At 44.4% G+C, this 22,228-nt stretch overlaps 1 protein-coding gene across 2 annotated transcripts; it reads left to right on the top strand.

The window, feature by feature from the left end:
- Positions 1 to 1,268: 1,268 nt before the first annotated feature.
- On the top strand, positions 1,269 to 21,311 carry btbd7 (BTB (POZ) domain containing 7). 2 transcript variants are annotated; one of them, XM_084568896.1, is made up of 12 exons: positions 1,273 to 1,398; positions 1,528 to 1,623; positions 8,836 to 9,064; positions 11,562 to 12,704; positions 17,100 to 17,308; positions 17,867 to 17,942; positions 18,318 to 18,478; positions 18,591 to 18,734; positions 19,174 to 19,366; positions 19,565 to 19,743; positions 19,997 to 20,401; positions 20,528 to 21,311. In XM_084568896.1, the coding sequence occupies exons 3-12, from the start codon at positions 8,983 to 8,985 to the stop codon at positions 21,302 to 21,304; spliced, it is 3,369 nt and encodes a 1,122-aa protein (XP_084425022.1). In that variant the 5' UTR covers positions 1,273 to 1,398; positions 1,528 to 1,623; positions 8,836 to 8,982; the 3' UTR covers positions 21,305 to 21,311. The 2 variants fall into 2 exon arrangements, with proteins under 2 accessions (XP_084425021.1, XP_084425022.1); XM_084568895.1 differs by having other exon boundaries at positions 1,269 to 1,623.
- Positions 21,312 to 22,228: the final 917 nt, after the last annotated feature.

Here is a 22,228-nt window from a genome sequence, read left to right as displayed (position 1 = left end):
AGTAACACAGACAGGGTACATAACATGTGTTTTCAGTCATTCATTGTCGTTTTATCTGGTCTGCAAATATGTTTAGATCTTGGAAAATAAAAACATGACTGCAACATGAATTACTCAGCATGGCTGCAGGCATTTAAAGGGAAACAACAAACTATAATTTAAAATAAATACTTTTTAGGTAGTAACCACCACACATGATCACTAGCACAAAAAAAAACTGTTAAGATATAGCTTTAAATGTCCTTTATCATCTTATTTACACAAACATCCTTTGTTGTAAACACAGAGCGACTCAGTTCTCTGACTCAATCATTAATAGTTCCCTTAGTGTGACAGATTAGGGGGCAGGCGGTCAGAATAAACATAAAACAATAGCTTACTATTTAAGTGTATGTAAAAGAGGTAGCTGATGGGCGTAATCGACACTTCCGTTTCATTTGTCTTTTGTTGTTGTGACAACAAATTAGATTTTTTAGTAAATTCAGGGATTTTGTTCACATTAGATGTAATCTGTCGCCCTCAACAGGACGCCGGGTGAATTTGCTCAAACTCAAGAATAACCATTTATTTATTTTACTGTTTAAAACACAAGTTAAAATGCCAGGTTGCATTAAAAATATAAGACAAACTCATTTAAACTGTATTGTGGGGTCCCTATGTACTATAAAATTATTGCACTGGGTGCACAGATCCTGCCTAGAAGAATGAGATAAAAGTAAACAAATCATTCTTTTAAAAATTGGGAATGCATGCCTTTTTTTAATACATAAAATATACTGCTGTGCACATTGTGACTGGCTGTTTAGCCTTCTGTGGTATTAATGACAATCACATCGAATAAAAAATGTAGAGTAAAGCTGATAATAGGTATTTTGACACGTACATAGCACACATCATGTCCACTGCCTTTAACAAATCGCTAGAGGGAGCTCGTAAATGTAATATTGCACAATCTGCTGTGAGTACTGACGGGCCTCTTGACCAGTGGGAGTGCAGCATTGAGAAATCGTCAAGTTAACATAAATACAGGAAAAGGCTTGTTTTGCTTCCAATTATTTTTAACGGCTCTTTATTTTCTAATGAAATGCATTTGTTTCAATTACGTTTTCAAACAATAACGTCAAATATGCATTGTGAAATAATTTGACAGGGCACGTGCGTCGCCCTTGAAAGAAAATATACATTCCCGGTAGTGAAAGGCTTTATTTTGAAAATCATAACCGGAAGCTCTCCTCATTTTGGCGAGCTTGACAACGGCTATCGCTGGGATAGGCCATAACAACCACCCAACAAGGCGTTGTGCTACTATGGGGAAATACCGAACCGAACCGAGGATAAAAACGGCTTTGGTTTAGTTTTCAGTCGAGGTGGATGCTGCGAATTCGCCGGAAAGTCGCCGTAAGTGGAAACGGCTGCATTTTTAGGGATTAAATGTGGACGCTGACGTCGAGCCGTGCGTAATGAGCAGAGTTGGAAAAAGAAGGTGTTGAGCTGCAATTTTTTTTTTTTTTTTCCTCCCTCTGCCAGAGACAAGTTGGATCCGAGTGCCTGCTTTTAAACTACGAGGCGACACGAAGAAGAAGAAGAGGAGAAATAATGCCCCGCGAAGCTCTTCACTTTCTGGTAAATATCTTTTTTAAAACGCTCGCTTTTCAACAGTTGCATCGCATCCTGCCTTGAAGTACATTTCCGAGGAGGGGTAAAGTCAAAGCGACACAGCGGAGATAGCTTACCCTAGCCTCTCAGGATATGCTACTAATTACAGGGCTGTGGTGAATATGACTCCTCTCGCTGGGCTCTCGCGAAATATTCGGACATTACTTCCCATTTTTTATCGGCCGAGGGAAACAATACACTTGATTTGCTTTCCCTTAGAAGCACTTTTAACCAGGGCTTCCTCCGAGCAGCGATAGCCCACCAGTCACCCTAAGAGCAACAATAGCTCCGCGATAACGGTAGGCTAACAAAGCATTTGCAATTTTATAACACGGGTCATTAAAAGGATCACTTCTTTCTTTTTTTCTTTGAGGCTTGATCGATAGAGAAAAACGAAACTAATGCGGATTTATACTTTGCTGATCGAGCTACATGTTGCTTGGTTATTGCTTCTGTGTCATACAGTTGTTTATGGTTTGTGCTATGGCAGCAATATAGACTATAATTATCACCTGTAGTTAAGAATTTATTGATGTGTCAAGGTCATGTCATAAGTCCCCCCGTGATTTTATTCATAATCACACGTGCAGGATTAAGAAAAAACTTGATTTGCAGGTATTCTTTTACATTGTTTGTTTATCTTGTATTGTTAACAGGCTGCAATCCAAACAGTTTTATTTTATATTGCTATCCAGAAAAGGATTTCAGCCCGCTCACTTCCCAGTTCATTATTTACACCAGTGTAAGTGAACACATTCACAAGAGTCTTGCGCTTAAATCTTTAGTATGATCACTTTTGAGGATGTACTTTGTGGTGCTGTGATACAGTTTTGAATTGACCACAGAAATGTTTCTGTTATTTAGCCTGAACCGCTAGACTAAAACCACTAAACCAGCCTAAATCACAAGACTGAAACGAGGTTGTCAAAATAATGGGAACATGTGTTGATACGGCGCAGTACAGTTCAACAGTGTCCGCAATGAAAGCACAGTTGGATCATCGGTTATTTTAAGTGAATGCCAAATTTCACAGCCTAAATGAAGATGAGACTCAGATGTATTCGTTTTTATTAGTGTACCTAATGAACTGTCTGTTGCGTACAATGTCTGTGGGTTTCACCGTCAAGTATTCAAGTGGTGATGGGCCATATGCAGACTGTGATAATCCTGTGGTAATCTCACTGAAATTGTGGATCGACTCAGCAGTAAGTTAACCCTCTTGCCGTCCTCTGAAAGGCAGCCTGCGAGTGTCTTTCTGTCTCGTAATTTGGAAAAAGGTGCTTTCAGCTTGCCCCTCGGTGCTAAAGGTTTCTCATTTTACCAGGTTAAGTATTTGTGTCAGCACTCCAGGGCCTTTTAATGACATGTAATTATAGGAGTTACATGCTCAGAAGTCCACGAGTGGCGTGAAAGGCGGCGAGCTTGCAACTACTTGCCACAGAGTCACTGAATAGGCTGGCCTTTGGCCTGAATGGTGTTTACTCTGGCCAGTTGGATAGAGAACACAACAACGAGCATTGACATCCCACTTAAAATAGGCACTCATTGTTTCCTGAGTTGCCTTTCATTCTCTGAAGATCGACTACCGGGCTGTGTTTGTACAGTCATTAGTGTCTGCGCACTTAACAGTTCACTATTAAAACGGCGCCTTTCTTCAGTGTTGATTCGCGAAGCAGACCTACAGTGTGATATTTCACCCGAAGGTCTAAAATGAAACCCGTTAAAGGCCGATGAAAAAAAAAAATAAAATGCGGCCAATATATTCACTGTTTTGTTCGGGTGTCGTGGCCTTCAGAGCAAAACGTAATCAGCTGACAACGTAGTCAGTAAAAATGTCAAATACGCAGCGCCACGGTTCATATTGTTGGTCGACACAGGCTAATCTAGAGGCTGCTCACCGTGAGTCATCATTGTGGGGAGAGACTTTTGTTTTCCCTATCTGTTTATGTCATTTTAGTGCGTTGTCTGTTTTCTAGCCTGTTCTGACTCCTTTAGCTTCCTGTGGCTCTCCTGGCAGAACCCGTAATCAGCTGAATGGCCTGATGTAACGTTTAAACTGATTTAGCTGATTGGCAAAAACACTGCTGGAGGTAGGCAGTCTGCTGTTCCTCAGAATTTTCTCTCTGTTATCATTTCGGGAAAAAAAATAAATAAAATATGGCTATTATTTGAAAAGCAGCGATTTATTCTGTTTTCCCTCTGCCCTATTCCACTTGCATATCTTGCTGTGGAATGTGTGCAGACACATCAATACCGCAGAGGTCACTCCGTGTTACAAAGTTCTGGTTTCTGCTCACTGCTGCATTGCTTTGATATGGCCCTTTTAGGTCACCCCTGATCGTATCAAATTTCCAAAAGAGTCAAATCGTCTATAATTACTGTCTGAAAGCAGTATCTCTGTACAGCATCGGTTAGCGAATCACCTAAAGCTCCGCTCAGGTCAATTGTCTGATTTTGTGATTGCAAATCTTCTTCATTTGGTTTTATCCACCAAGGTCGGCGTCTTATCATTTTTTGTTACACACAAGTCAGAAAGAAGACACTTCTGCTTCTGCCATCAGTGTGTGACAGCATTGGACTAATAAAACAAATTTAGTAGCATTACGTTGGAGTGTGTGTGTGTGTGTGTGTGAGAGCTCTGACACATAAAGTGCTGCTGTGTAATAGCAAACCACAAACTGTTTCGGGGAAGTATTTTTTTTGTTTCTGCTGTCTCTGCCGTTTTATTCAGGCCAGACGGTGACATTTCTTCAAAGATTTACGGCCTGTGCCGTTGAGTCCAGCGAAGATGTCCGTCAAAAGCTGGATATAATTAAATACATAGGATTCGCATGTGGACGAATCAAGCCGTTTGATTCGAATTTGAATTTTTTTGTCTTTGGACTGATAGGATTGTTACCAGAAAAGGAAATAGTCATCTGCTACATTGCCCAAGTAATTTCTTGCATCACTTTTGATTCTTGGAAGACTTGTCAATCCATTCTGGCTTCATTACGGCTGCCAGTTTGACTTAAAATATTGGTCCTGTGTGTTCCAGTAGATGGTCTGTGCACTGAAAAAAGAAATGTGCCGCTGAAATTTGGGGCTGCACGCAGGAAAGGAGACCCTAGGTCTTTTCGTATGTGGAAAATCACATGAATGATTGATGAAGTGCCCTGACTGTCATTTGAATAATACATCGGTCTTGTTCTTGTGCCAAGCATTTTTTTGTGTGCTAATGTTTAGGCTGAGCTTTTGAGCACGTCCACAAACGGCCGATTTAAATCAAATAAAATGATGCAAACGACCGAGGCAAGGTGAACGGTTTGGAGGGGCTTGCGTATGTCTGCGTGTGGATGTGTGTGTGCGCAGAGAGAGAGAGATACGACGTGGGGGCAGGGAGTGTCTCCTGTCACCTCTCATTAGGGACACACAGTCCAGCTCGGCCGACGTCTGCCTTCCCCGCCGTCTCTGGCGCTGTCCTCCTCTGCTCCCAGGCCCCTGCACAACAGAGCAGCACACTGTTTCAGTCTCAACTGCGGAAAAGTGTCCTAATGTTCGGCATCGGAGAGATTATGAGGCGAGATGCTTTTTATTGAACAGTGGGAGTCAGGTCTCAAGGAAATAGCTGTCCTAAATTATGCTTTTAGAATTCTGCACTGCAGCTGAAGTTAAATTTGGTTCACTCATTTGAATGAGTTAAAGCCGCCGAGCTGGGAAATCAGCGTATTGTTCAGTTGATGTGTTAGTTGCCTTGTGTTATTCTGCGCGTGCCGTGCTCCTTTGAGGACCACCACCACGGCTGCCTTTTGTAAGCAAGGCAGTATGCATCTCAAGGGCTTCCTCCTCTCTCCTACATATTCAAATTCAGCTTCTAATTTTGTCCAAATGAATTCCCTGTGAAGACGGGCCTTATTTAAAGCATTCTAGTGAAATAAAGATCAACCAACATTTTTATTGGGAGCGTGACTGCTTGGTGACTTTGCGTGGCGTAAGAGGCTGTGGTTTTCCATTGAACCCTTGGGAGGCTGTGGAGTGCGGCTCTACAGGGGCAGACACAATGATTTATTAGTATGGTAGGCAGGGAAAAACTAGCAGGCTGAGATAAAACAGATCCCCCATCACTCCACTCCAGTTCTCAGTCTGGTCTCGCATAGAAAATGTGTATTTACGACTGTTTTTATTTTTTACTTATTTAAAGGTCCTCAATGAGGTTTCCATGTCTTAAGATTTAAGTGGTACGTCGAGAAGCTGTCGCACTGCTTTGGAAACCGGTCCAAATATTTGTGATGTTCAATCTACTTGCATACTAGCCTACTCTCCGTTGACTTGAGATTTCGAAAAATCCAAGATGTACCGGGCCAATCACGAGTCGGTGGGCGGGCTTAACATGACGACGACTGACCTGCGACCATAAGTTCCGTGAATTACGCGTGAATTCCCCATCCTGCTAGAACTACCAGAGCGATGGCTGCTGCTAGCGAACAACTTTCTTTCGAATCGGCTTTGGCCGCCACTCTGAAAGACTTGAAGTTGAGCTTTTCTCTGAGAAAAGAACAAGAAACTGCACTGAGGTCGTTCTTACAAAAGAAGGATGTATTTGGAGTTTTGCCAACCGGATACGGCAAAAGTTTGAGCCACAGCTTAAAAATGATTAATGCAGGAGAAACTCAACCTGTAGGCGAACTCATAAAAAAAACAAAAAAAAAAACAGGATGCAACAAGAACTATTTAATATCTATTAGGATAAGCTTTTTTCCACAACACATGCAAGGAACTCTCTTTTCCGTCGCTCTGACTACGTCACCTTCTTCGTTGCTCTGATTGGTTGTAGCGCTGTCCTATTGCGTGGAGAGGACAACCGTTTATCCCACCCCTCCGGTTGAGCCCTGTCTATGGAGAGTGCCCCAGACCCTACATTTAATGTGGGTCTGGCTCGTCAGGCTACTTGCATATAGAAATTACGCTTGAAATACTCAGTTTGCAAATATTAGCCTGATTACAGTATGACAGTATGCTTAGTTAATGAGGGGCCCTGTTCTCTTTTAGATCATAGCCAGTGACAGTACAAAGAGAGAGGAGGAATACTATTGAGAACGCCTTGGTCTGAACCATAGCTAACAATGCTAGGTTATGGTAATGACTGTATGAAGCTACATGAAGCTGCTCCCTTCTCTGAGAATCTTGATCACAGTTACTGTCTTTTACTTATATTTTTGTCACCACATCATGTAAATTAAAGGAACCGTATGTAGGATTGTGGCCAAAACTGGTACTGCAATCACTTTCAAAATACTGTAGAACGGTGTATCCCCTCCAACCTCCCCCCTGACTCGAGGTTGCCAGGTTACCAAGGTAACGTTAGGCTACTCAGTACGTCTCAATTACGTTTCACGTCGCCATAATCGACGTGCTAATGTTGTTTTCCTCGGCGTTTCGGCATAATGACAGAGAAACGGGCTCATAATGCATTGCTAATGTTAGCAATGACGACTCGCCGTTTTTATTTCCCAAACAATTCCTTACCTTTTCAATTCGATGACCCGCCTCCTCTGTATGCGCTAACGTAACGTTACTTTGCACGAACATGCATAACTTTGTTCGACTGTCGTGAATATTTTAAATGTCCATTTACATTATGTACAAGTAAGTTAGCCAGGAGAAAATTAGCAACGTTGGCGTCTGTCTTCAAATTCTTCTCCGTTTTCAGCCGTCTCCATCTTTCAAAGGCATCTCCTATACAAATCCTTGTTTTATTTCGGACTTTGTCACGACGTAGTTCGGATTCATAACGAGTTCTTAGGTTTCGTAGCGTTATACATGTTTTATCCGACACGTTCGTAGCTGCAGCTGCGGTAACTAGAGCAGAGCTGGCAACCCGGATGACAAAACTCTACTGACTTCGTGATTGGTAGATAGGTGGAGGGTGGCGCCTCAGACCAAAACACAAAATGACAACAATAACATCAGTTGAGGGCTGCAACTCTCACTTTTAAATGACAATATCCTGGCCGGACCACTGTTGTCAGTGATATAAGTATTTGAAATGAACATGATTTCTTCATGTCTAGTGACATATCAGGGACATTTTATGATTAATTGAAATACATTTCTTACATACTGTTCCTTTAACAACGACATAAATACTCACACTAGGTAACTGTAATATGCGTAAAAGGCTTGCTTATGTAATTTTATGACAAAACATTGCGAGGTGCATGAATAGGTTTGGTAAATTTACTAGCGATTCTAAAAGAAACTTGAAAGGGTTTCTAATAACGTTGCAAGAATCCCAGTAAGTCTCGACAGTGTGGCGGTGATCCTACATAAACAACACCTCGACACTGAAACTGAAGCAGCTGAGTGAAATTCATTCATAATTAATTTTACTATCCTGTGTGCAAAAATGCCTAATGTTAGGAAATAATTCTTGAAAGAAAGTCTGTTCTTGGTTAATTCAAACAACCAATTACCCGATAAAGTATCCCACAGTATCACATTTATGCAAAAGTCGTTTAAAAAATGATTCAATAAAGATATCCGGCCCATTGAGGCAAACTCACAATGCCCGAATAGAAACAGAAATATTAAAAGCGGAGGAGGAACCACTGTATCACAATTTGCTGTATGGTAGAATATAGTACTCACTAACTAATTGCTGCACAACCATTCCTTGATGTTAATACAATCTACAATGCAAAGCACGTCCAAATTTGAACGTTTGAAATACTAAAACAGACGAGACATGTTGGGTTGTATCTCCCTCTGAAAATCCTACATCTGCATTAGATTTGTTCTTGATTTCTAGTCAGTTTCCTGAGGGGAGGAAGAGGAAGTCTCTGTTCACTGAAGGCACTGTTGAAGATTATAGATAGAAGCCTAAACACACAGTGTCCAGATGAAGACTTTGTTGGGGAAAAAATAAATCTACATAACGCTTAACATTTCAGGCCTGTGAAATAGCTAAGACACCTGTGATTCATCATTGCGCTGAAATACTTTGATAGATAGTAATACATGTCCCCCTTGTTCAGCTTATTTAACACTGATGCCTCTGGCCATCCATTATCTTTTTACAGAGTCCAAACTGTCCGAACTCATTGTGTTGTAATCCCGCTGATATGTTAGCCAGCAACGTTTAAAACGCAATCACTCTTTAAACGTCTTTTATTTTGTTCTCTTTCATCTGTCTCCTTTCAGGCGTGCTAGCCTGGGCTTGGGGCCTCTGAGGATGCTCCTGAGGATCCGTGCCTGACCCACGGCTGAAGACCGAGAGGAATACGTCGTCTGAGCAGAATGACTCAGCAAGAGGGGGGACCCCCAGATAGCAAGTGAAGAGACGTGAGGATGGGTGCCAATGGATCCAGCTATCCGCACTCATGCTCCCCACGCATAGGGGGAAATGCGCAGGCACAGCAGACTTTTATAGGTAGGTTAATAAAGTGTGTTATGATTCGTTGCACACTGATGGAAGATTTTGTATTTTCGGGCTAGCACGTGGTGAAATGTCTCTTTGATGGATAAACTGCAGGTCAAAATTGTTCTCTTTATTTCAACACTATAGTCACGAACCTTATTTAATATCCACCTCTGCTACAAACACATAACAGGGGTCAAGCATGGCCAAACTCTCACTTTAGATTAGATTAACCCGCTTCCGTGGAAACTACTGGTGCAAGAGGTGAATATTTTTGTGCAAGAGAGCTCTTGAACTGGGGCGTTAACTCATGCAACCGACACAAATGCATTAGAAAGCTCAACATTTATTTTTCTCTGCCGTCTGAGCTTTATGAAGTATATAGTATAGTAAGTAATTTGAGTTTAACTTGCAGACTGGATGGGAGCTGATCTAGTGGCATGGTTGTTTTGTCCCTGTCACCAGCGACTGGGTAGTTTGCTGGCTTGTCAATGCCCTGACAGCTGCAGCCTGGGACTTTAATATAAATGCAGTTTTTGCTTTTGTTCCAATTTCAGCACTGTTGATGTTTTTATCAGAGAACATGGCATATTTCTGTGATTTTTGTCAGCTTGTACCGGCATCTGCAGAAAAAACTGCGTGACATAGAGTGTAGGTTGTGTTAGTTTGCGTGTCTGGTTGTTAAAAAAGGGAGAGAATCTGGTTTATGACCCTTAAATCTTCCCCCTGCCGGTGCCAGAGAGTTTTGGGAACTGCTTCAGAGATTAATTTAAATAAGCCTTTCCTTAACAAAAAAAAAAAATACTGATTTCAGTTTCAGAATGACTTGGGTCCGGGGATTTTTTTTGGGCTACAAAGGGAAAGTATTGTTAAAGGAGCCAAATTATCTCTGTAGCCCCCGAGACCTTTTGGGTTTTCTGTGAGCTCTGTAGCTGCTTGGTTGAGCTGGCCTGGGCCACAGATGATTCACAGTGTTAGAATGATTACTATTTGGGTCACACTGATGGATGCTGAGAGAACGGCAGAGAGAGAGAGAGAGAGAGAGAGGATCTCCTTGGCAGAGCTTCCTCTGACGTACAAGCCCCATCTCTCAAGCCAAACATAACTGCCATTTAGTGTAATTGATTGGGCCCAAATATGTGAATGGACTGAAGTTCACAGAGGAGTACAAAGTAGGACAAAATTATAATTGGTTCTTAGTGTGTGTTGAACCATGTTTTTGGTCCAAAACAAAAGAAAATAAATTGATTCCGTCTATTTTTTTTCTGCTGTTGAACTAGATCCAGATTCTTTGTAGCTGGGTCAGAGGAGAGTGTGTGTCTGGCCTGATAGAGCTGGGCACACCACAGGGGTGTCAGAAACGGGTTGTGCTTCTGCAGTCTGGCCTACGATAGTAAACTGGTATTTGGTTTAGGAAAATGAGTGGTTTAGAAAAGCTTTAAATTTGAATGCATTTATATGCAAATGTAAAAAAAAACAGAACGTACTCTGATCAGCCATACCAGTATGACCGCTTTCCTAATGTTGTGTAAGTCTCCCTTGTGCCTCCAAAGCAGTTGTGACTCATCAGAGAATGGACGTGGGCCATGTGCGGGTGTCCTGTGGTGTCTGGTAACAGTATGTTGTTGTTGTTAGTTCCCCAGCAGAACATTGAATTGTCACAAGACGGTCAATGCTATTTACTTCTCCTGTCAGTGGTTTTAATGTTGTGGTTGATCAGAGTACTTACACGCAGTTACATATTTTGTTATTTCTTTAATGGGAAAAAAAAAAGCAAATACGACCCTTGCAGCAACCAAGCATGAAAACCAGTCTTCCTTTAAGTATTTCATCAACTGTCCAAAAGTTTAGGTACTCCTCTACGTCTCATATGTCCAATACGCATTCATAGACTCACTGAACAATGATAGCTCCCTCTAAGCAACTTACTGAGGATCTGAAAATGAAACTGTCGCCTACAAGTCAGGGGAAAGCTAAAAAAAGGATATCAAAGGGCATTCAGCTTACAGTATTCACTGTCCAGAATAGCATTAAGAAACAGCAGTAAAGGGGAACTCTGGAAGTCGAGACAAGAACTTTCAGATAAAACCGCATGTCTGCTGGGCAGGAAGACCACAAAAGAAAATCCCCCTATGACTGAGAAAGAGCTGAAGGAAGGTTTAGCTGACACGGGGAGTGGTGGTGCACCCTTCCACCGTGAAGAGTTGACGCACAAACATGACCTACACGGAACTATAATCAAAATGTGACTTCATCTTAAAAGTCTACAAAAAACATAAGCAGGTGATCTGAAGCAGTTTCCCAAATCTACCACAAACTATTTTAAGTAGCAACATCATAAAAAATCTCTGGATAGCCCTTAACTTGATGTGTGTCCAAGACTCTGGGATGAAAATATCCTGAACTTTTTTGCAGGGGTGTTTACATTTCAATTCAAAATTCAGCAAAATATGCAACTTACACAAACATTTTATCTAACCTTCATGATGTTTTTTTTTTTTTCTTCCAGGGACCTCGTCCTACTCTCACCAGGGATATGGCTGGGAGTCAAAGCTATATAGCCTGGAACACGGCCATGAGCGGCCCGCAGACAGGAAGAAGAAGAGCCTTGGTCTGGCGACCCTCAAACGGAGGTTCATCAAAAGGAGGAAGTCCAGTCGCTCGGCAGATCATGCGCGGCAGATGCGAGAGCTTTTATCAGGGTGGGATGTCCGTGACACAAACGCCCTGGTGGAGGAGTACGAGGGAACGGCAGCACTCAAGGAGCTGAGCTTCCAGGCCAGCCTGGCTCGTGCAGAGGCTCCCAGCTTGCAGCGGGATCTGGCTGCCCTCTACCAGCACAAGTACTGCACTGATGTGGACCTCATCTTCCAAGGTACTTGCTTCCCAGCACACCGGGCCATCCTGGCTGCCCGCTGCCCCTTTTTCAAGACCTTGCTGTCCTCGTCCCCTGGTTATGGAGCAGAAGTTCTTATGGACATTGAGACAGCTGGCATTGACGTGCCCATGTTCTCTGCCCTACTGCACTACTTGTACACTGGGGAGTTTGGTGTGGGTGGAGCGGAGGATAGCAGGCTGCAGAATGTGGATGTACTGGTGCAGCTAAGCGAAGAGTTTGGGACACCGAACTCCCTGGAGGCAGATATGAAGGGCTTGTTTGACTACATGTGCTACTACGACGCTCTGCTCAGCTTCTCTTCAGATTCTGAGATGATAGAGAGCTGCAATGAGAGAGGGGCCGTCGCTGCAGCACCAACAGCAGGCTCGGGAGGCAGCGGGGGCCCCGGGACCCCAGACGAGGACCTTAGGGCTCACAAGGCTATTCTCTCCGCACGTTCCCCTTTCTTTAGGAACCTTTTGCAGAGACGTATTCGCACAGGAGAGGAAATGACAGAGCGCACGTTGCAGACACCCACCCGCATAGTGTTGGATGAGTCCATCATTCCACGGAAATATGTGCAGGTCATCCTCCACTGCATGTACACGGATGTAGTCGAGCTTGGGCTGGTGCTGCGAGGCAGCCCCTCGGCGGGCAGCCTTGGCGAAGTGCAAGCTCTTGTGTCCGGAGGCCGTGGAGCCAGCACGCGTACCGAGGAGGCCATGGAGCTGTACCACATCGCTCTGTTCTTGGAGTTCAGCATGCTGGCTCAAGGTAATTCATTGAAACACTTGTCATTTTCAAGACATGTATTTGAACTTGTTGTTATATGTTTAAATCAAATCAAAATAACATTCAGAATGTGTTGAGGATTTTTTTATAAATTAGTTTTATATCTCACCTCTGCTTTTTGAGTCTATCCCACATTTTTTTTTTTAGTTTGGTTTCATTTCTTCCTTTCTGTCCACCGACTATATGAGTCTTTGAGTGCTGCCAAGGTCGCTGCTACTACAAATTGCTTAAAACCTTCAACACCAGCTGTGATAATGTAGTTAAATAGCCTTGATAGTGAATTTCAAAGTCAATTTGCCTGTCCAGCCTGTCATAATTATAGTGTCTGTTTCTGTGGACTCAATAATATGAGCTGGATTTTGTCATAATTGGCTTGAATTTTTTTTTTTTTTTGTGAATTAATGCCTCGCAAGACTCAAGCCTACTATAATCCCTCCCTCCATGCATTCATATAATTTGATATTCTCCTCTTCAAATGGCCGTGCAGTTCACACTGACTGTGATGGGATGTTAAGAGCTGCAGCTTGCAGGAACCAGATTGATAAAGGCTGGAAGGTTTGTGTGTGTGTGTGTGTCCAGGGGCCAGTGGCTTTACAGCCTCGTACAGGCGGTGCAACCTGGCGTCTGTCAACACTTCATCGCTGGTGGATCTCTACTCAGATTACAGTGTCTTTTTGACTCTTGTCACTGTTTCAAAAGTGACCCCGGCGAAATGCTAAAGGTTAAAGCCATGCCTTGACATGAACCGGTGACTTTATCACCTGCGCCTCCTCGAAAGTGACGCGTCTGAGCGCTGCGCGGTTTTCAATACACCTAACAAAGCTCTTTAATCAAGATAACCTTAGCAGTTATGCAGCACTTTAAACGGTCTGCACATAAAAGTACTGCATTTGGCCTGTCATGACTGTGAGCATCAACGCATTTGTTTTTTAAATTATAGTTTCTATTATCATAACCTGTTATCGTCTTATCTTTCATAGAGCCATTATAATAGGAATTAGTTTGTCACATGCTGACATGGTGATAAGTGGTGTATTAACGGTATGGGCATACAGTTTTACTGCCTCATGTGGTGGTCAAACCAGTGTTATATCCTATTCAAAACATTTGGTAACATTACATTCACCCTTTTTAAAATGTACTAAAAAAAAAAAAAAAAAAAGTTTGTCATGACACCAGGTATTTCACACTAAAAGCCCTCGAGTGTCGCATTGCTTGCACCTTGCTTTTATCTGATTCTCCTTGGCTGAAAGGCTTTTAGCATGAAGCAGCTGCAGACACACAACATACTCAGAGGTGTTTAGCCTGTGTCCTGGAATCCCCTACAAACATGTAGATTAATCAGGTTGCAGATACTGCAGCGCTTCATATTTTTATGCAAATTCATGCTGCAGTCTTGGTACAAATTTTAAGCTTGAAACCAGCCTTAAACCCACATAATATTATCTTCAAAGAGGAAGTTTTTAAGAAGAGCCCAACACCCTTTTGAGATACGGGCTGCTGTAATAATAAACATGTTTGTATAAAATCTTTTAAAGGCCAGGTTAGTCACACGTAGCTGAAGGGTTGAGGACCAATCAGCACTTTTTAAGACGTGCTCAGTGATCTGAGTAGCACCGTACGCTAATAGCACACACGCAGCTGGTTAGACACCACCTCCCTCCCTCTCCCAAGCTTAGGGTGTCACTATCAGGGTCACTCTTAAGCAAGCGAGCAGACAAATGGTGTCATCCTCACACACCATCACCTCCTCTTCAACTCCCTCCCACCCCGCTCTCAACAAGCCCCTACTCCAGGGTATTTTTATCCCCCTCTGCTCCCTCTCCTTCTGTTCCGCACGGCTCTAATCACTTCACATGAAACCTCAGTGCGGAACGTGGCGAGGCGGTTGAGGTAGACGTGGTGTCGTTTTATCCCAGTGTCTTTGTCTGCTCCTGTAACCTCCTGTAATTACCCTTTTTTTTTTTTTTTTTGAGATTCCTCATATTTTCTTAATTTTAAATCTCACCAACTCCAAAGTTTCGCGTCATCCTGGCAGCTGTGGGTTAATTATGAGACTCGAAATTTGTCCGTCCCACAGATTCAGACCTCAGCGGGTGCCACGTCTCTTCGAGAGGCTTATGTCAGGAGTTTCATTTGGAGAGAGCCCTCTCATCTGTCACACCGTCTCTCCTCTTACTTGCTTCTTGGCTGCTTAACTCCCTGCTTTATGAAATTTGGCCCGTGTCGTGTTTTTTTTGTTTTTTGAAGAGCTCTCTGTCATTCTTCCTTATTAATTCTCAGGATGTGCATCCCTTTATGACGACATCTCGCTCAAATGGTAACCAGTATTAAAAGCCTCATTAATTTTTCAATCGCGCCGCACAGATGAGTGCCGGTCGTTGTTATTTTGGTGTGTGCAGTGCAGCACCTCCTCTCCCTCCAGGCTCGCTGACTGACCAGTGCTTCTAGGGCTCTCGCTTGTGTTTTTGACCGTGTGGCCCTAAAATCCCAGCCCTTGAGTGAAAATCAGGCAGATGATTTACATGCACAGGCTTTGTTTACAGGCGTCTGAGTGCAGTTGATGTTCTAAGTGGTTTTGGAGGCCGTGTGATCCATAAACATTTCCAAATAATAACAGCAAGACAAAATGCATACGTGCTCCAGAGTTGGTGTGGTGTGTAGAGCTGACTGTCGCCCTTCCCGCTGCTGTGTTGATATTCTTGTCAGTCGGCTAAGCTCCAATGAATGTGGTGTACCACCCGCGGAGAGGGGGAGGCGGGTTAGTATTAGATGTAATGCTGATTCTAATCTCCACCTCATAATAAAAGTGCTGCGTTTTAAAAGACTGGCTGTCGCTGTGAATTCTGATGGGCTAACGCAGAGCAGAGCTGTTTGCTTTCCTGTGCCACCGGTCCCATGTGGGGAATTGCCTGCCTTTGTGGACGTGCGTCTGCTTTCAGGAAAGGGCAAAAATTCAAAGGTGAAAGACTGAATTGAGTTGAAGCGTTTTCTAGAAGACGAGCAGCAGAGCGACCTAGTGGCGGACAGGGACACACAGATGTTGTGAATCCATTCCTCTCTTTCAGTCTGTTTATAGCAGAATAATAAAAAAAAAAAAAAAAAGTGCCGGGGATCACATTTCAACTTCATCTTTCTTATTAACGATGCAGGGTTTCCACCCTCTTTTGAAAACTCTCAGGGCGTCTGCTTCGTAGTTCGCTAACTTTCTATTGCAAGTAAAAGCACCGAAAAAGGGGAAGTTCACCACAAGTGTTTGGGTTCTCATCTCGGAATTCAGATTCAAAAGCAAACGCTTTCAAGTCTGGAGTCCAATTTCCCGGAGTATATATTCAAAGTGGTGATTTTGGGCCGGAAGGGCAACTTAGATTTTCTAGTTGAAGATAAGATTTTCCCAGAGGAGCAGTGCTGCTGGCCCAGCCATGAGCTGATGGACAGAACGGCATGGAATGAGGAAGTTGGCGAGCTTGTATTTCAGTTCAGAGCAGCTCTGACTGGACATCAGTGAGTCTGACTTTATCTCTACAGATGTTTATTTTGTATAAGACGTTACTGATCAGAGAAGGGCTCTGAAGGTGAGCCACAGAAGCTCTGTCTTTTTGGGGGACTGGCATAGATAGCTTGACCAATCCTGTTAGGTTAATCTGGTGGATGTTAGGTGTTTTTAATTCTGCCTAATGGATCCCACTTAGATTAAGTGTGAGTTTAAGTGCCAGTGTAAGCTGAATATGCAAAACTTGGTTTAGTTTTTTTTTAAAAGCCTGTAGCAGCAGGTACATAATTCCCTAAGCCTCCTGCGGCTTTTTAATGCATTTTTGATTCATGCACACAAGTGTGTGTGTACACATTTGCAGAGTATGTGTGTGTGTGTGCTCGTGCACCAGCAGCACATTTCCTCAGGCTGCTGTGTTTACTTATCACGGTTAAGAAAAGGCAGCTTGAGACTGAAACACATCAAGGTATCAAAGGCATTTCTGTGGGTTGGTGTGTTACAGAGTAAAGCCACTGCCTGCTGTTCTGGTATGTGCTCTGATTTAGGAAACGCAGCGTGGAGGATGTGGGGGCTACTAGAGCGAGACTCCCTGGGTCAGTGAATACGAGTCAAAACTACTGATGTTTTGGCAGTGAATTCGAAATGACTCCGTGTATTCTAGTAATTGTTAAGTTGAATAATTTTCAGTTGTAATAATAATAATAATAATAATTATACATTATTTGTGGTCGCCTTTCAAACACTCAAGGTCACCTTACAAAAAACAACAATACATCAGACATAAAACTAATTTACTGCTTTCTTTACATTAATTTAGTATTCTTGGCATGAAGTGTTTGACTTCAGAGGTGTAAACTGCTCATCTGTCTGATTGGCTCTCCCAGGCTGCGAAGACATCGTCGTGGAAAGCTTGTCTCTGGACTCGCTTGTCCCCATCCTGAAGTGGAGCTCCCAGCCGTACGGCTCCAAGTGGGTCCACAGGCAGGCCATGCACTTCCTCTGCGAGGAGTTCAGTCAGGTTGTCACCTCGGACGTTCTCTACGAGCTCAGCAAAGAACACCTTCTCAACGCAATTCAGTCTGACTACCTACAGGTGAGTAAACGTCACCTGTCGGTCTGTTGCTATTCTCTGTGACACCCCACAATGTGGGAAATATAGAATTACAAGTGCTTGGCTTGTTAACAGTAATTGCTTGGAGGAAATGCAGCATACGCAGACACACACACACACATATGCACTGACACAGCGTCTGTCCCAGTCTGACACTATACACGTACAACATGCACGCTCATTCTCCAGAGTTTCCAAAGTTACGAAACAAAGTTCTCCGGAGGGAAATGCCTTCAAACCAAGAATCTAATCAAAGCTGAGCTGTCATCCACACTGCCAAACGACTCGGGCATTACACCAGATGGTTGAGGTGAAGTGCTGTAATCCAACTATACAAACAAACCAGCCAGCAGTGTGCTTCGCTACGACGCTCCCTGAACATATTGCGTTTTCACCTTATGCTAATTTAACAGCGTCCAACTCCTGTTCTCAACAGTATCTAACCTTGTCCTAATAACACTTCTGTGTCTTTCTTTCTCCCCGTCCTATATCCCTCCCTCTCTGTCTGTCTCTTTCTCTGTACCTTGGTCTCATTCACAGGCGAGTGAACAGGACATTCTCAAGTATGTTGTTAAGTGGGGCGAGCAGCAGCTTATTAAGAGGATGGCAGACAGGGGTAAGATAATACACTCTGTAATTAGCCTCTGAGCAACCCCCCCTAATTGCTCTGAGGAAATTACCCACTTACCAGAGTCTCCAAAACACACTTAAAAGCAAAAAGGAGACAAACTTTATCCGAGAAATGAAGTCAACAGGAAGTGGCTTGGTTCTTGATAGTAATATATTGTGTTCTCTGACCTAATAATAAGTAATAACGTTCTATAAGGCGCACGGTCAAGGTTATAAGTCATCATATCGTAAGCGCTAGCAACCTGCTACATGTTAAAGCAACACGTAAAAGCGTTTAAAACATAATCAGTTACACAAATTAGCAGTCTTATGCATTATATTGAATAGCTGCCAATGGCCGTTCCCGCGCTTGTTTACCCAGAACCCAATCTGCTGAGTGGCACAGCCCACAGCGTAAACAAGAGGGGAGTGAAACGGAGAGACCTGGATGTGGAGGAGCTGAAGGAGATCCTGTCTCCCCTGCTGCCCTTCATCCGAACTGAGCACATCTTGCCTCCCAACAGTGATGTCCTCGCTGATGCGGTCAGTACACTCCCTGTCTACCTCTCCGCCGCCGCTTTGTGTATTGAGTCATCGTGACCTTCATAGACTGAGTGGACTGAGCATTGATCCGCATTCTTCACACTGTTCACAGCTTAAAAGGGGTTTGATAAGTACCCCCCCTTCAGACATGCTGCCCACAGCTGAGGGGGGAAAAGCCAATGCCTGGTTACGTCAGAAGAACGCGGGTATCTATGTGCGTCCTCGACTCTTCTCTCCTTATGTGGAGGAGGCCAAGGTAAGAAGCAGTCTCTTATGATTAATGGTGCTTACAGACAGTGCAGGAAGCAGTAGAGGTTCAGCGAGGAACTAACTATTAAGAGTTATGGGAAAATGTGTGGATCCATTTATAGCTCAGACGTGCTAAAACTAACCATGCCCAATGGTTGCTATGCATACTCACCAATTAAATTCAAGAGTGGCCTCCCATCATCTGGAATGAAATGTTCTGTATGTCCATTTTTCACATTTTCCTTCTTACTCATGGGCCTTAACAGGGCCATGAATATTTATTAACATATCCATAGACCAGAGAGAGTCATTATTAGATGAGGTGTCAATCAAGCGGAACTAATTTGCAAAATGTTCTCTGTGTCCTTGATTTGACCACACGTCACACGTCTTTTTTCTTTTTCTTTTTTTTTTGTCCCCCCTCCTTCTCTTTTACATGTCCTCAGTCTGTGCTTGATGAGATGATGGTGGAGCAGACAGACCTGGTGCGTTTGCGACTAGTTCGCATGTCCAACGTCCCAGACACACTCTACATGGTCAACAACGCTGTCCCTCAGTGCTGTCACATGATTAACCACCAGCAAATGGCGAGCAACTCGCAACCCACGGCTCCATCGGTTGTGGCAAACGAAATCCCAGGTAGGACCATTATTAAGGAAGCCACATGGTTTAAGATATCCTCGAACATAATGCTGTTCAGGAGCTTCTCTGAGCACCGTGTGGATCTGAACAGTAAATTTAATTGAAAATAAATATAATAAACTGAAACAATCATGTTTAAAGCTGCTTTTTAAAAAGTAAATTAATCTAAGTGTTGAAATTCTTTGCACCTTTCAGTGCCCCAGCTGTCTGTGGTGAAGGAGATGGTCCGCAGGCTGCATGAGCTGAGACACACAGAGCAGGTCCAGAGAGCATATGCTCTCAACTGTGGTGAGGGAGCCACTGTCAGCTATGAGCTGCAGCTGCGGGTGCTGAGGGAGTTTGGTCTGGCAGACGGAGCCACTGAACTACTGCAGGTTAGCGGAAAGCACAAACTTTGTCCCCCGGGGTTAGAAGAGCAGTAGAGGGCTAATTCTGGTAAACCAATAGAGTGGCGAGGCAGGAGACACAGACAGACTACAGTAACCATACACCTGGTTCAGACCATAACAACACAGCAGATACAGCCTAAACAGCGATAAGAAAAAATTTAAATAGTGTCTGCGTTGTCAGCGCCACAGTGGAGATGGACTTCTTTATCTTATGCCTCGTTTTGTTTTTGTTTTTCAGAATCCGTACAAGTTCTTTCCTGACGAGCGGTTTGGAGATGAGAGTCCAATTCTGGCCCTGCGCCAAGTGGGCCGTTGTCGGGTAAACAGCAGCCCAGCCATGGATAGCATGTTCACAGAGCTGGAAGGAGTTGCAGGCTTCCACCCTCCCCTACCTCCCCCGCCTCCCCCATACCACCCCCCTACCACACCCAGCCACGCCCAGCTCAAGGGTGCCTGGCGACCTCGCGTGCCCTTGCCGACCCCTACCCGCTCCTTCTCCTACCCCTGCAACCGCACCCTGATCCAGCGCCATGCAGGCACCAAGCATGGCAGCTCAGACTACTCGTCTGTGCCCAGGCCCCAGCCCCCAGACTGCACCAACCCGCAGGCCATGGGCCGAGCTTTGCTTTCAGACCAGCAAGCGGTGAGTCTTGCAGGACTCCTTGTGCCACATTTTGTTTATCAGATTTAACCACAAGGTTTATGCTTAGGCTCATGCATATCTCGACTGTCTGGCATTTCACCAATTTGTATCTCTTTTCCAACGCAGATGAACATGGAGCCTGTTAGGAGGGAGTTCATGCCTGATATTGCATTGGGTGTCTCAGTCATGTCTCTGAGGGAGCAGCACATGACAGAGATGGACAGGGAAGGTCCTCACAGCCCCATGGGCCCCTCAGGCCACCATCTGCCACATGGGCCCTGCCATTCAGTACGCCTCAGCCACGGCCATGGTCCTGGACATGGCCACTCCTGCAAGAGACACGCTCCTGAACCCAAACTGGAGGCTCAAGCCGAGTTCCCTGACCTCTATGACTTCTCCTGTCGACCCGCAACCCCGACCTCCACTCACCCTCTGCCCTCCTTTGCAGGACCAGACCTGTACAGCCACAGCTGCACACCCTCCAGCGCCTATCCTCCCCCTTATGGTTCTGACACTCAGTCCCAGGGCCACACGCAGGGACGGACTGCCCCAGACCCACTACGGCTGGATGTCCTCAGTATAACCGCACAGAGGCACGATGGAGTCCTTGCCAGCCCGTCTGGGGCCCATGCAAGGATGGGACATATCCCAAAGGGGCGATCAAATGAGACAGACTTGACTCATGGTTTAGGCCATTTACGGTCCCCCAGTGGAAACATGGACAGCTATGAGGAGAGGCACATAGGACCTAGAGACGGCCCAGAAGACATGGTTCTAGCCGGAGATTCATCAGGCCCGGGGCCCCTCCAACAGCCTCACAGAAACAGTGTTGGTGAGGAGATTGTCAGAGACCGCAGGTCACCCAGCAAGCCTGACTACCCTTATAAGAAATCTGCACTTTAACCCCACTTCAGGACCAGGGGTTGAGTTAAGAAAAGGGAAAAAGTGATGAGTGGCTGTCCGTCATTATGGATGGCAAAGCACTAAAAGTGTGCCTGCGTGTATGTGTGTGTGTGATTGAGAGGAGCAGGGGAAAGGGGTGGTCAATGGTCGCTATTTATAGAATCTGTCCTTTTGTCCTACCTCTATCGTACTGTGCTATCCATCACACAGTGAGAGTATTGAAAAGAGTAAGAGCTGTAGGGTAGCTGTCAATGCAAGTCCACCTATTCCTGCTAGGGGATTACTTCTGGGATGATGATCTGGTCTTTCGAGTTTTATTGTTAAGCAGAGGTTAGCTCTTTGCTCTATGAATGCTGTGTGAGGAAGTGACGATACTAGATGAAGCTGAACTGAACAAAGATGATGCTGGTTTGCTCTGTCTCTGGCACAGAATGGGCAGATCATAGGATAAGGATCTCAGTTTACACAAGTGAACAATGGCACAATGTCTGGGACAGAGTATTGTGATAACATCATATGTAAATATGTCTAGCTGTATTCTTTTCCTCCCATGACTTGCATTTCCATTTCTTCCTATAGCATGCCTTCAGTAACCCACCTGACTACTTTTCCCCTCCTGGCCCTTTTCCTGCTCTGCTGATGAGTAATGGGCCGAGGCTCGGTCACACAAAGCGGGAATCGGATCTGACAGGAAGTAGGTCATCAGAGCTCATCATTCTCAAGTAACCGAGTCTGATAATTGTGGCAGGCGTTAGCCGCCACGGCCTCCCTGTCTAGCTTAGAGGTTTTCGGGACAGGGTGGCACATGGGCAGGAGGATCACAGGTGGGTTCATTACTGAGATACAGTGGGGGAAAATACGGGGGTGCCATGGCAACTGACATACAGTGATCAAATGGAGGGTTGGGGGTCGGTTGGTTTTGCA

This window comes from Chelon labrosus (assembly GCF_963514085.1).
Source record: "Chelon labrosus genome assembly, chromosome: 20".
Classification (NCBI taxonomy): Eukaryota; Metazoa; Chordata; class Actinopteri; order Mugiliformes; family Mugilidae; genus Chelon; species Chelon labrosus.
This window is presented reverse-complemented; position numbering and strand designations above follow the sequence as displayed.

Coding starts and splice junctions, on each gene's coding strand:
- btbd7 (XM_084568895.1), top strand. CDS start 8,983: ATGGGTGCCAATGGATCCAGCTATCCGCACTCATGCTCCCCACGCATA. Junction 12,705..17,099: donor GTTCAGCATGCTGGCTCAAG/GTAATTCATTGA, acceptor TGGCTCTCCCAG/GCTGCGAAGACATCGTCGTG. Junction 17,309..17,866: donor TTCAGTCTGACTACCTACAG/GTGAGTAAACGT, acceptor TCTCATTCACAG/GCGAGTGAACAGGACATTCT.